A 13549-nucleotide genomic window follows, 5' to 3' on the forward strand; every position below is an offset into this window, starting at 1 on the left:
GTAAAATACTACTGGATCATAACAGCACTCGCAAATACAAATGTAACAATATACAATGCTCTATATTTCTAACTTTTCAAATCTCTCTCTATCTGAGAGATTTTTAACACATCGTTTTCCCTGTTAAGATTTATGCTTGAAAACTCTACATGTAAATAATAATTATGCTTTGCCGCTTTTTTAAATTACCCTTTTAAATACTAGTATTTATATGAATAACTGTGTATATTTGATGATTCGATAATTCAGACTGTAAATACAATAGTCGATACAGCGTCAAAACAAAGCATGCCAATCATCGCAAGATAATAGTTTCTGTTTATTTGTGTAGATAAGAAAACTCTTTAACTCGTATAAACATCTAAAATCCCAACGTTAGCTACTTAACTATTTACTTACTATAGCAAGCTTGTAAACTTTTACATAACTAAGGTTAACGGAATACGTATTACTTGTACATCTTACATCATCAATATCCCATATTGCTACATCGCAAGCGTACAAACTCTGATTCATGATCGGCAAATTGAATTGTGTTATTGAAATTCAATATCTTTTAAAGAAACAATAAATCTAAAAGTATAATCGTGTCTCATGACTTGTGGCTGTGTATTTATGCACCTTAAACATTATTTAGTGACATTTTTTGTAAAAAAGATATTGATTTTGTTTTCAGTTTTTGAAATCAATAGACTTGTCCAGTATTATTTTATTATAAATGCATCAATACGATTCGAATACACATTAACAGTTTAGTTTATACCTACCTACTCTATCAAACCTTTTGACATAAATATCACTCTACAAGCTTTCCGCCCGCGGGTTCGCCCGCGTTTTAAAAGAAAAACCCACATAGTTCCCGTTCCCGTGGGGTTTTCGGAATAAAACATATCCTATGTGTTAATCCAAGTTTCCCTCTACATGTATGCTAAATTTCATTGTTATCGGTTCAGTAGTATTTGTGTGAAAGAGTAACAAACATACACATACACATCCATCCTCACAAACTTTCGCGTTTATAATATTAGTGATAGGATATTTATTATGTGTGTACAAGCAGAAAAGAATGGTCACAATAATAGATTTAATTTATTTTATTGGAAAAGTGCATAAAAGTTAGTTAAGCATAGGTATGTTATTTATAAAATACTAGCTGTTGCCCGCAGCTTCGCTTGCCTGGAAAAGATAAATTTTCATGGTACTTATAAGTTTTCATCCCCTATTTTACCCCTTTAGGGGATGAATTTTCTAAAATCCTTTCTTAGGGGACGCCTACGTTATGACATCTACCTGCATGCCAAATTTCAGCCCGATAAGTCCAGTGGTTTGGGCTGTGCGTTGATAGATCACTATATCAGTCACCTTTGAGTTTTATATATATAGATTTATTTTCCTAAATTATTATTTCAAATTGTGCGTGTTGTTGATACAAATATACAAATGTGCAGAATGATTAAAAATCTTTTCTGTAGATCGGATAAAAACAGAAGTTGAACATCTTAGTTGAACATGCATAGTTTTTCGTAGGAATCGCAATAAATTGTTTGTTTTAACGAAGGCGTGGGTTGCGACTTAGTTGGTTGAACTCATTTACTATTCCACAAAGGATTTTTTAATTATATAAATCAATTAGGTGCCTAATTAATTTTTCCAAACCAGGATATTTTGTTTTTAAATATAATTTTGGCTTTAAGCAATTTCTTTTGATGGCTGTTGTTGTTATAGCAGTTTATTATATAGGATGTGGAGTGTTTTGGTCAAACCAATTCACAAATATACCGCGTAAATAAATCGTTTTAATTAGTGTTTCTTATCCTAATAACACAAAATTAGACACATATAAGAATGTCTTTGGAATTTTACATCGTGGTAGTAACGTAATTTTTTTGACGTTTTTAAGGCAGATTCTCATAGATGATTTAAAAATCAAAACATTTTTTTAAATATCTCTACATATAAAGCAGCATCTTATTTTAAGTACTCAGTATTTAACATTCTATAAAACATGAAGTTAAGCCAAACCATAATTACTTTAAATAATAAATCAGTCTGCGACGTGCCAGACAACACACTGTATATTCCATGGATTTGATAGGAAAGAAAATTACGTGGGTGCAATCTGTAGGAGTCTGCGGCAATGTCAAAGTCGCCGTATTAGTAGATTACATATAACGCCTTTCATACTAATGTTTATGAACAACATGGCATGTACACAATATCCACAGATTGGTCCGACGATACGCTTTTAGGGGCATGAGATATTATCTACGTGCTGACAGATTGTAGATATATCAGGTTGCTTTACATTTTGGTCTTTTAATACGAAACATGTACATCATTTTGACATTTGAAGACTGTTAAATCATGCTTATGCGCTTTTATAGTTGTATGTTTGAGTTGAATATCCTGTTTATATTTGCCTTATAGTGTAATAGACAGCTAGGAAAAGTATGATATAAAGTGAAGAAGATAATATGCTAGGAAAGAGTATTTTAGTTTTCAATCCAATCCTTAATTAATCCGTCAATCACATTTTTGCAATTCGTTATTATAGATGGTTTCATTGTAAGCATTTACTGGATTATTACACTACAGTATACATACTTACCTGAATTACGAACTCATTTCATTATCATAACGCACCAAATAATATGTTGGCCTATTCCGAATCTCTTATAAATTCATGTATCATCATTAAAATTAATCGCTCCTTTAACGACAAACAATAAAACACAACCCAAATCCACCGAAATAGTTTTTTAATTAACCATATATCATGTTAATTCATCACCACTATCCAATTAGGCGAATTTGATATATGAGCTACCGTTAACTGATTTGAGGCTGTTTCGTCGCCTCCCAAATGACCATTTCTTATCCTGCACCTAATGGCATGACATCAGCGTACGGATATGGTTGAAATTACCTTCACCCACTATCTTTGGAGGCTTTGGTATAACTAAAAGAACGCCCATAACCGTGGACAGTCATGTCGAGGGTGACCGCGTTGAATACTTCCAGGAAGTGAGAGAAAGTGCTTATCAGTTATGGATGCTTGGTTTAAGGTAAGGAATAGATTTTTAAGATTATTATATTATTTAAAACATCTACGAATATATTTACTTACTAAATATTAATTATTAAAAATAGAATTTGACGGTGAGGGTTGAGTGGTGATTATTATTCATAAGGTTTCAAGCTTAGTTTCATGTGACGATATTGAAAAAATATGAAGTGTGTTTGTGTAAGAACGAAATTATTTTGAAATTAATATAAGAGGATAACATAAACTTCGGTGCAAAGTATGTAAAGTATGTATGTAGTACCAGCATTTATTTATGTACATAATTGTATATTATCTTGACTTAAATTTAAATCTAATTCTTAAATTGAAGGCTTGAAAATAAAGTTCAAAATTACAGTTCAAGGGAACGTTCCTTTATTATTGTGATATAGAAAGATAGAATTCTTTCTATATCAAAATAGTATTATTATTGCGTAGCTAGAATAGTATTAGTTGGTTTTGAAATTCAGGGGTCATTAACAATCATAATAAGTAAATTTTATGTTATGCGTATCGATCTTAAGATTATTATTGAAAAAAGGGCTACAAGTTACAACAAAAATGTGTAAGCGGCCTAATCGTTGTACCAGAATACATATACGGTGGTAATGATCATTAATACTGAACAAATCGTATGAGATCAGGCCGACTCAAACAAATGTGCACCATTACTCAAACCGACGTTAATATAGAAAAAGCTCTCGTAATTGATATTTATTGAATGGCCCAATTTGTTACTGTTATTATTATTATGGAGATAAAAATATTACTGGATATGTTTTTAACTCCTGGAGTAAGTCCTAAGAGATAAAAAAAGCTCAAAAAAAATAAGTTCCGCGGGATTCTATTTCAGATTATATAATTCAACCGTGATCCATTTTTATCTAAATTGTTTTATAAACGAGAATTATGATTACTTATAACTAGATGTATGAAAATTTGCTAAAATAAGTTCAGGAACTTTACTAAACTATTTAATAATGTGTGCTGTCTTAGGCCAGGACAAGCAATAATTATTGTATGCGTAGAGTTATAATGAGAGTAGAATGCTATATGCGTTTAAAACTTAAAATCAACTGAATTTAAACTAATTAATTAGTCCTAATGTTTAGATCTTCAACAAATTGAAAGCGGAATAGGTAATATTTATTAAATTGTTTCCAGGTCATCACCTTCTGTATATTATGGATAAATTCTGTGAGGACGTCTCCAGCGAGACACCCGCGTCTCAGCTTGGCAGCACAGGCACCTAATTATTTCTATAGAGGCAATGATGGTAAGTTTATTTTATTAATCGATTTAAAAATATTTTTTTGTGAAAAAAGTTATCGGTGCTGTTGTTTTTCCCTCATTAAGAACTGTATTTTTAACAGTATATCTCAGCACAGCATAAAAACTCGAAATGCTTTTAGATTTATCATAAAGTACTGTATTGTCTTTAATAATTGAGTCTGAATTTTGAATTCTCCAAAAATTTTTTTACCTTTCGAACCGGTGCTTTTTAAACATATTTGGAATCTATATCATTTATCAAGGCAATAAAAATGCAAATTTAATTAATCTCAATTTATTTTTAGGTACATATACATTCGGGTACGATGTTTTGGACCCGGAGTCTGGCAACACACAGTTCAGAAATGAGGAACGGTACTCCAATGGAACAGTGGTGGGAAGTTACGGGTATATAGATGCTTTGGGAAAGCCCCGGCGATATGATTATATTGCAGATGAAAAGGGTTATAGGTAAATTCAATTTTATGAATTTATTAGCTGCAATAATTAACTATACAGCCGAACTGAGTATAGCTGCCGGGTAAAATATGTGCTAATCACGAATATAAAATACCTAGTGAAATTCTTTTCATAGTAGAGGAGACATTTTATACGCTCACAATGCATTTTGGAAATATGCAATACTAGCTTTCCGCCCGCGGCTTCGCCCGCGTTTTCAAGGAAATCCCGCATACTTCCCGTTCCCGTGGGATTTACGGGATAAAACCTGTCCTATGTGTTAATTCCAAGTTACCTTCTATATGTGTGCTTAATTTCATTGTAATCGGTTCAGTAGTATTTGCGTGAAAGAATAACAAACACACACATACACATCCATCCTCACAAACTTTCGCATTTATAATATTAGTAGGATCGACATTGAGATTTTGATTCTTGATAAAAACAACATATTATAGACAGTTAATTTACCTACAATCTATATTGATATCTTTATTTACAATATGTAATAGTGAGATGAATAATTAATGATTTTTCTAAATTTCAGAGTTGTAAGTGCAAAATTGCAACAGGAGCCCTACATTGCTCCACCTGTCAATGTATTAGAAGAGCCTTCAACCGAAGCAGCCGTAGCTTGGACCAGGCCTCCAAAACGAAAAGGCGTCAAAAAAGTAACTAAACCCGCAGTCGAACGAAGAATATTCAATTCTTATCAACCGCCCAGTCACTATTTATTATACTAGTGTATTAATATTTAATAAATTATTTATGTGAAATTATGTGTTTTATTCTAAATACCCACTCTACCTCTGTAATCATGTGAACTAGGTTTTCATTTACTAACTAAAGAAAAAACATGATTTCACAAGTAATAAACTGCATATTGCTGAATTTTATTTTAAGAACCAACTTAATTAATTCCTAACCTCAGATTATCTTCTCTTATATATAAAAATGAATCGCAAATTGTGTTGGTAAGCGCATAACTCGAGAACGGCTGAACCGATTTCGATAATTCTTTTTTTATTATATTCCTTGAAGTACGAGGATGGTTCTTATGTAGAGAAAACGTAAACATGTACCAGGGGCGAAGCCGGGGCGGACCGCTAGTAGATTATAAAACAAAGTTTTGAAATTTCATCTCCTAAATTTATAAGATAGCAAAAATTCTTAGACACTTATTGGCTATAACTTGGGCTATAACCACATGACCTAAGCACATGACATTATCAATTTTTGTGATAAATATTTTGGATTTACAGGATGACCTCTTTCCTTAATATTTTCTTGCTGTCATCGTACTGTCATTATTTCTGTAATTAGCTAATCAGATAAATGTGAGATAAATAAAGCAGTGCCATAGCAGTGCAAATTTTATTTCAACACATAACACTCATGTTTACGTTTAGTATTTTGATATTATTTTTATTCATGACTTATGAATTGAATTGTAAGTACCAGCAGTAGGAGTTTAAATTTACCTGAATTATTTTATTTTCCGCCATTAAACGTACCTATAATACGTAAACGCAACCTACTTTTCAATCTTTAAATTGCATACAAATATGCAACTTAGTTCAAAATAAACATATATTTTTTAGCTTATCCAATAGAGAAAAAGCAAATTTTAGATGCCAATTTGGAATCTAAAGACGAAATGCGGTATCCGAATGGCACTGTTATAGGGAAATACTCTTATAAGGATAAAGAAGGGAATCCTGTGCATGTGAAATATTATGCTGATGACTCCAGTTACGGGTATCGATATTTTTTGTATTTATCGAAAACGTTATTAGAACCACAGGTGGAGCAGAGAGTTGTAAAAATAGTTGCGCGTCCTGACTTAGCTATCAAAATTTATGAGCTCAAGTTAATTAATACTAAGTAATATTATTATCATCAGATAATAAGAATACCTAATTAAAACTATTAGTTATTGCTCTCATGTAATACATTTTTAGGTTTTCAAAGTAGTAGGTAATCCTACTTGCGATTCACGTTTTCTATGAGCTATCAGATGTTTCAACTAGGAATAATCCCTTTACAAATCGATGCTATTATATTAATTGTTATGGAAAGATTTGACATTGTTACAGAGTGGAACTCAAAAGCTTCAAGATTCTTGGTGCAAATATTCCAACAATACCGCAGGATAAACCAAATCTTGATTATTCCGTTAACACAGAATTCCCGTTCAACATTTCTTCGGATCCTCTTCTAGAGAACAATTTCAAGATCGATAAAGATATCGATTTCAATGTTAAAAAAACAAAGCCAGATCGTAAGTTAGAATATGAAATATATAGAGAAAATGAACTTAAACCAGAAAAATATAACAATGGGAGGGTGCGTGTGTATTACGATAAAAATAACAAAAGGAAAATTCGTAATGTGTTTGACCCCTATGGAACATTTCGATTTTGTGAACAGTTTTAATGTTTTATTTTAGATAATTTATGGTTTGGTGTTAACTAGGTTTCTTTCTTATAGTTTATTTTCGAATCAAATATATCTTAATGAGCATTATTTTTCATTTTGATATGATTTGCATACAAAAATTATGGAATTTTCCATACACCAATGCATCTGAATTTATTTTCGGGAGACAAGGCTGTAAGTATTATTGCCTGTTTTGTAAGCCTTAACAAAGACCATAAAATGCGTTGGCCTGATTTATTTGGCTGTTGTTCCGCTTCTGTTGAATTACAAGCATTTATAAGAATTAAGGATAATAAACTATATACCTCTACCACTGGATTCGGTCTCCGTTGAGATTAGCACCTCGCCGTGACTAAAATTCGGTCACAAGAACAACATTTATAAGCATTTCCAGTATGAAATTATAAAAACATTTGGGACGCAATATTCCTCTTATACAGGGTGTCCCACTATTGGTATACTAAGCGCGAAGGGACTTGTAGTTTTGCATACACTGATCACGTAAAAAATACTTAAAAAACTGAATTACATCGAAAATTTTTTGCTAAATTTTTCCTGAAAATCTATGTTTTTTTCTCTAGCTTCGCGCAGCCGGCATATACCGCTCCTCTAATGTGAGCATTTTGTCTATGAAAACATAATCTTAAACGACAGCTCACGTGCTGGTGGCAAAGTTGGGTGGGTTGCTTGTTATGGGTGTACACATAGAGTTTTAAGAATTCATCTTTTTGAAAAAAAAATGCGTCTGGAATTTTTTAATTATTTTTTACGTGCTCAGCGTATTCAAAACTATAACCTCCTTTGAGCTTAGTATACCAACAGTGGGACACCCTGTATAAGCGGAAGCAATCTTTTAAAATATAGAGTAAAAAAAAACTATAGGTGCCTAGTTATAGGAACTTTTAGGAATATTTACATGTATTCGCACGTATAGGTTTGTATTTATTTTAACATTATGAGCTTAAAATTTCGTATTCATTCTTATTTAACCGATACATAATTCTCTATAATCCAGTCTGTAGGTATTTATGCTCTACAAAAGGTGGCGTAGAAAATGTTTTGAAATGATATTGTTTAGGTATGAAAGGTTAATCAAAATCCAAGTTTTCGACCTTGACGGACCCAGGCGCTAGCCGCCATCTTGAATTAAAGGTGCTAAAATTAGGTATATTTTAAATAACTTCTCAATTGTTTACTGAATCACAAAAGTGTCTATGAGGGGTTCAAAGAAGACAAAACTACCTACATTTTTTTCATACATGATTATTCTGTAAGTCTTAAAGGTAAAAAGTTACAAGCGACGGAAATAATAATATTTACAGAAATCATATACCTAATTTTAATTTTGTTTAAAAATTGTACAGCTATCATTTTTTAATTCTCTTTGATAGCCCGGGCTGGTTAATGGTGGCTTCTTCATTATCGTCGCTGAAATTTTCTGTTTCATTGTCTGTATTTTTAGTTTCCAACCATGAAATTTCGTCATCATGACCAGAAGAAATCGAAGACGCTGGAGCACGCTTTCTAGTAACTTTTTACGGAGGGGACATGGATAAGGAATCCTTAGAAGATATCCGATATGAACGATTCATAAAGTTATCAATAAAAAGTAAATTTAATCGACGAAATTTCATGGTTGGAAACTAAAAATACAGACAATGAAACAGAAAATTTCAGCGACGATAATGAAGAAGCCACCATTAACCAGCCCGGGCCATCAAAAATAATAAAAAAAGATTGCTGCACAATTTTTAAACAAAATTAAAATTATATGATTTCTGTAAATATTATTATTTCCGTCGCTTGTAACTTTTTACCTTTAAGACTTACAGAATAATCAATAATCATGTATGAAAAAATGTAGGTAATTTTGTCTTCTTTGAACCCCTCATAGACACTTTTGTGATTCAGTAAACAATTGAGAAGTTATTTAAAATATACCTAATTTTAGCACCTTTAATTCAAGATGGCGGCTAGCGCCTGGGTCCGTCAAGGTCGAAAACTTGGATTTTTATTAACCTTTCATACCTAAACAATATTGTTTCAAAACATTTTCTACGCCACCTTTTGTAGAGCAGAGGCTTTTACATTTCCCCACAGACTGGACTACTACATTTTCAGTGGAAACCAACGTTCTATACTATAAGTTGAAACTATAGATACAAGTCTCTAAATAAAAAAAGGCGGGTTGCACTCCGGGAGTGCCGGCAGAAGTGAAAACTTGATTATTAACGTTCAGCATGTTTGATATTTTGGAATGGTATCCGTCTTCTAAAAAAAAAATCCGTCTTTAAGCCGCTAAAGAAGTTTTCACTTCAAAAAAAACATTAAAGTAAAACGCGGTAGCTATTTCATACAATGTTTGCGACTGATTTTCATTCACAATGGATAGATGCATTACACAATAGTAGACTACATTTGATCAATATTCAGGTATCTCAATATTGATATTGTACAGTTTCACCTACGATAATATACTCCATAGAGTTAAGTGCTCGCGTGTGTCTTGACTAGCAATTTAGTGAACACTTATATGTATTAGGTAACTTTGGATTATAATTCTCAATAGCAATCGGTCTACTTAGATCATAGATGTAATGCTTGTTCACCTTATTATAGATATGTCGAGTGTCGTTTTATACCCAATTTATTTCAAAAATTTCTTATTTTCTTCAAAGTGTTTTAGTTTACGTACCTAAAAAATCTGTATTGGTTTAAGTTGTATGCTATCTGTATTCTAATAAGAAGTAAAAGTAATTTTGTGAGTGAAAAAAGTCAATCTAGCATATTATATTGTGGACACAATGTAGTTACCTATGTTATAGATATAGGTAGTTGGCAGTTGGCACAGCAAATAACAATAGGTAACAATTTCAAATACGGTGGCAATTGGATATTGTGTAATAGCGTTATAAAAGTCATAACGTAATATTATATATTACTGTAATTCCAATTAGAGCTAATTGTGTGTATTACTAGTTTTTATGTTTATTCTATATTCATAACAATGTAGGTCTTAGGTACCAAAATTGAAAGACGTTGTTGTACGAAAAATAATGTCGATAAAAAATATAATAATTGAATCTATTTATACATCTGTTTATTAGGTTTGTTATTTAATTATAATTAACCTTACCTTCCATCTATTGTGGTATTGTTTGTTTTAATTAATTAATGAAATCAAGGCAAATAATCCATACTAATATTATAAATGCGAAAGTAACTCTGTCTGTCTGTCTGTTACTCAATCACGCCTTAACTACTAAACCAATTTGCATGAAATTTGGTATAGAGATATTTTGATACCCGAGAAAGGACATAGGCTGTTTTATAAGTGATACAACAACTTCTAATAATATTTACTCGTATGTATAAACTTGTAAACTACCTACATAATAATAATTATTAATATTATTAAGTACTAGCTCTCCGCCCGCGGCTTCGCCCGCGTTTTCAAAGAAAAACCCGTTCCCGTAGGATTTCCGGGATAAAACCTATCCTATGTCCTTTCTCGGGTATCAAAATATCTCTATACTAAATTTCATGCAAATTGGTTCAGTAGAAGGCGTGATTGAGTAACAGACAGACAAAGTTACTTTCGCATTTATAATATTAAGTATGGATTTGACAAGCACTAAATAGTAAAAACGTAATCAGAAAGTAACCTACAAATAACACGCATACAGAGCCGAATTACTTCATATTCAATAAGTTCAACATCACGTAGTGCAAGTAATGGTGATTTCTTGGTGTTATGGTCACAAGTCCTATTACAATATGTCACTAATATGCGAGAAGGCTTGCGTAAGCTTGTGACAAGCACGCTTTCCTCGGTTAGCCTAAATCTTTGACAATGCCTACTTATATTAGGGCGATTTGAGAAATAAACAATCTTTAATTCGAACCAACTCTTCGCCGTCGGCTTACCATGCGTAAAGGTATATTTCCATGGAATTTCTTGATGCAAAAATTAGCCTACGTCACTCAATCCTCCTATCTCCAGACACTAAAATCATATTACAAATTCGCTCTGTTGCGAAGTGAAAGAAAAGCAAGCAAACAAACACACTTTATAATATTATGAGTATTCGTAGGAAGATAAATATTTCGAGTCTATTTTGTACCTTTCTCCAAATATTAGAATTAAATATCTCCGTACCTATAATCTATTATAAATGTTTTTTTTTTATAATTGTCTCAATAGCTTCATTTAATTATTTAACTGGAACACTCATTAAGCGAAGTGTTTTCCTCTTATTATAGACTAGCTGTTGCCCGCGACTTCGTCCGCGATTACGTCGTTTTTCGTCATTCGTCGTTTAAAAAAAATACGTGACACTTTATTTTTGAATGTTCTTAATTGTCTCTTATAAAAATAAACTACATTAAAATTGAATACTCTGATAAGAAAATCTTAAAATCGGAGGACATCGAAAATCTGAGGAAAACATGAATTTGATTTAAATTCTACATTACTTAGTAATTCAAATAATAATCTAAATTAAATGTAGATTAACAGTTTGAGCGCATCATTATATAATATGTACCTAAGTATTAAATTACGTTAGTTTACATAGTAATTTTACTAAAAACACGATGACTTTCTTTCGCGCTCGGTACAACAAACTAAGCATGTTTGTGGTACGTGGCCCGCATCACTTGACCCCCCGCGAGTTCCCCTCCGTTACTATGCGAAAATACATTCGTCGCCCTACTGTAGGAAAAATTGTAATATTTTAAATTCGAGAAATATTGATTTCTTGTATTCGACTATTCGTTGTAGTCGAATACAAAATATATTTGAAGAAACTTAGGTTGGCCTTCAGGCAAAAGGGATCCTATCAAATGATAAACTTGACCTTGTATCTTAAAAGTAAGCATGAAAGGATCCTCTGATAATTGTTGAGCACCAAAGGATCATTTAAAACGCACTACTATAAGAGCGAATATTGTCTAAGAACTGTTTAGATTGCACATGTTCCTCTAAAAGTAGTGATTTCAAAGGTTCTGGTGTATCTTCAAACGAAAGCCGACTCCTTACTCCTCTTTAAAGCATTACAAAAAGAACATACTACGTTAATATCGCCTATACAGAAGATGATCTGTAATCAATTGTGAGGTTATAAGCAAACCCACTTTTATATTTGTCGGACCACACCACCGAATTCGTAGATTGATCTTCTATGTTTACCTCTTAAGTCATTAAGACTGTCGAAATCTGTCTACAGTAAGACGGGCCTCTCGCTATTCGTCCGTTTCAAGAGACCAAATAGTTTCAATTCTTAATCTTTCATTAAACAAACTTATTAATCGTACTTGTCTCAAATAATCTTGTCTCAAATAATGGTAATATTCGCGTCCCTACTCTAGTCATTGCTTATGCTCATGTTCATCTTCAAGAGATCGAATAATATTATGGTGCACCCTATCATTTGTCAATCGGTCTTCATATTGAATAAAAGTTTCAGATTATCGAGATAAAATATGCCATTTGCGATCAGCTGTGAGACGTTATACCCTCTCAGTGAAGGTTTCGGTCTCACAGGATAGTACATGCCGTTCGCGGTCAGCTGTGAGCCGCAATTCTCGTTGTGAAGCGGTTTCAGGTTCTCGGCATAACACAATATGTTGTTTTCGGTCAATAGTAAGCCTCTTACCTCTAACGATCCTTGAGAACTCTTATTTCTCATTTTCTTAGCTTTGCTCGAATTTCGATATAAAGATTTTTTAGGTGGCACTGATGCGAGTAAATAAAAATTAAGTTAAAACGGACTGAGAGTGTTATAATCATCAATCATCATCATCATCAATACATATAATAAAATTGTGGAAAAGCGATGTCTGTACAATGAAAATATGTAGAAAAAAATTAGCAGGTGTTATTATTAAATCGATCTTGAACCCAAAACTGTAGTTAAAAATTTTTTTGTCTGTTTGTCTGTATGTTTGTGCACGCTAATCTCAGAAACGGCTTATCCGATTTAGATGCGGTTTTCACTAATGTATTGTGGTAATCTTCATTTAACAGTTAGTGTTTATTTCATGTCAATCGGTTCATAAATAAAAAAGTTATGACAATTTATAAGTAATCACGGCGAACATTTGCTAAGGCATTCTATTGTACATTGTACAGTGTACGATAAAACGTAATTTATCTGTTATACGCTACAGTTATTCCTTTACATGTCCAGATGATCATATCAAAATTCCCCAAGGGTTTGGGGGTAAGCTGAGGTAGTAGGGGGGGCGGGGTCAAATTAACATTATGGTTACTTCTAATAGGTAAATTTTCCACACAAAATGTCCTTTAAATTA

General features: G+C 32.4%; 3 protein-coding genes across 3 annotated transcripts in view; 2 read left to right on the forward strand and 1 right to left on the reverse strand.

Moving 5' to 3' along the window:
- The window catches only part of LOC149484467 (band 7 protein AAEL010189-like), a 277474-nt gene that overhangs the window by 13664 nt on the left and 250261 nt on the right, over positions 1-13549 (reverse strand). The gene's annotated exons all lie outside the window — the stretch shown is intronic.
- LOC149484469 (uncharacterized) lies at positions 2639-5571 on the forward strand. Its single transcript, XM_089700353.1, has 4 exons — positions 2639-3065; positions 4229-4340; positions 4642-4807; positions 5343-5571. The coding sequence occupies exons 1-4, from the start codon at positions 3048-3050 to the stop codon at positions 5536-5538; spliced, it is 492 nt and encodes a 163-aa protein (XP_089556479.1). The 5' UTR covers positions 2639-3047; the 3' UTR covers positions 5539-5571.
- On the forward strand, positions 6227-7231 carry LOC149484470 (uncharacterized). Its single transcript, XM_089700438.1, has 3 exons — positions 6227-6245; positions 6397-6553; positions 6892-7231. The coding sequence occupies exons 1-3, from the start codon at positions 6227-6229 to the stop codon at positions 7229-7231; spliced, it is 516 nt and encodes a 171-aa protein (XP_089556564.1).

The sequence above is a fragment of the Colias philodice genome, chromosome 11 (assembly GCF_061535455.1).
Source record: "Colias philodice isolate Cphi_HAF_F1 chromosome 11, ilColPhil1 Martin Lab GWU primary, whole genome shotgun sequence".
Lineage (NCBI taxonomy): Eukaryota > Metazoa > Arthropoda > Insecta > Lepidoptera > Pieridae > Colias > Colias philodice.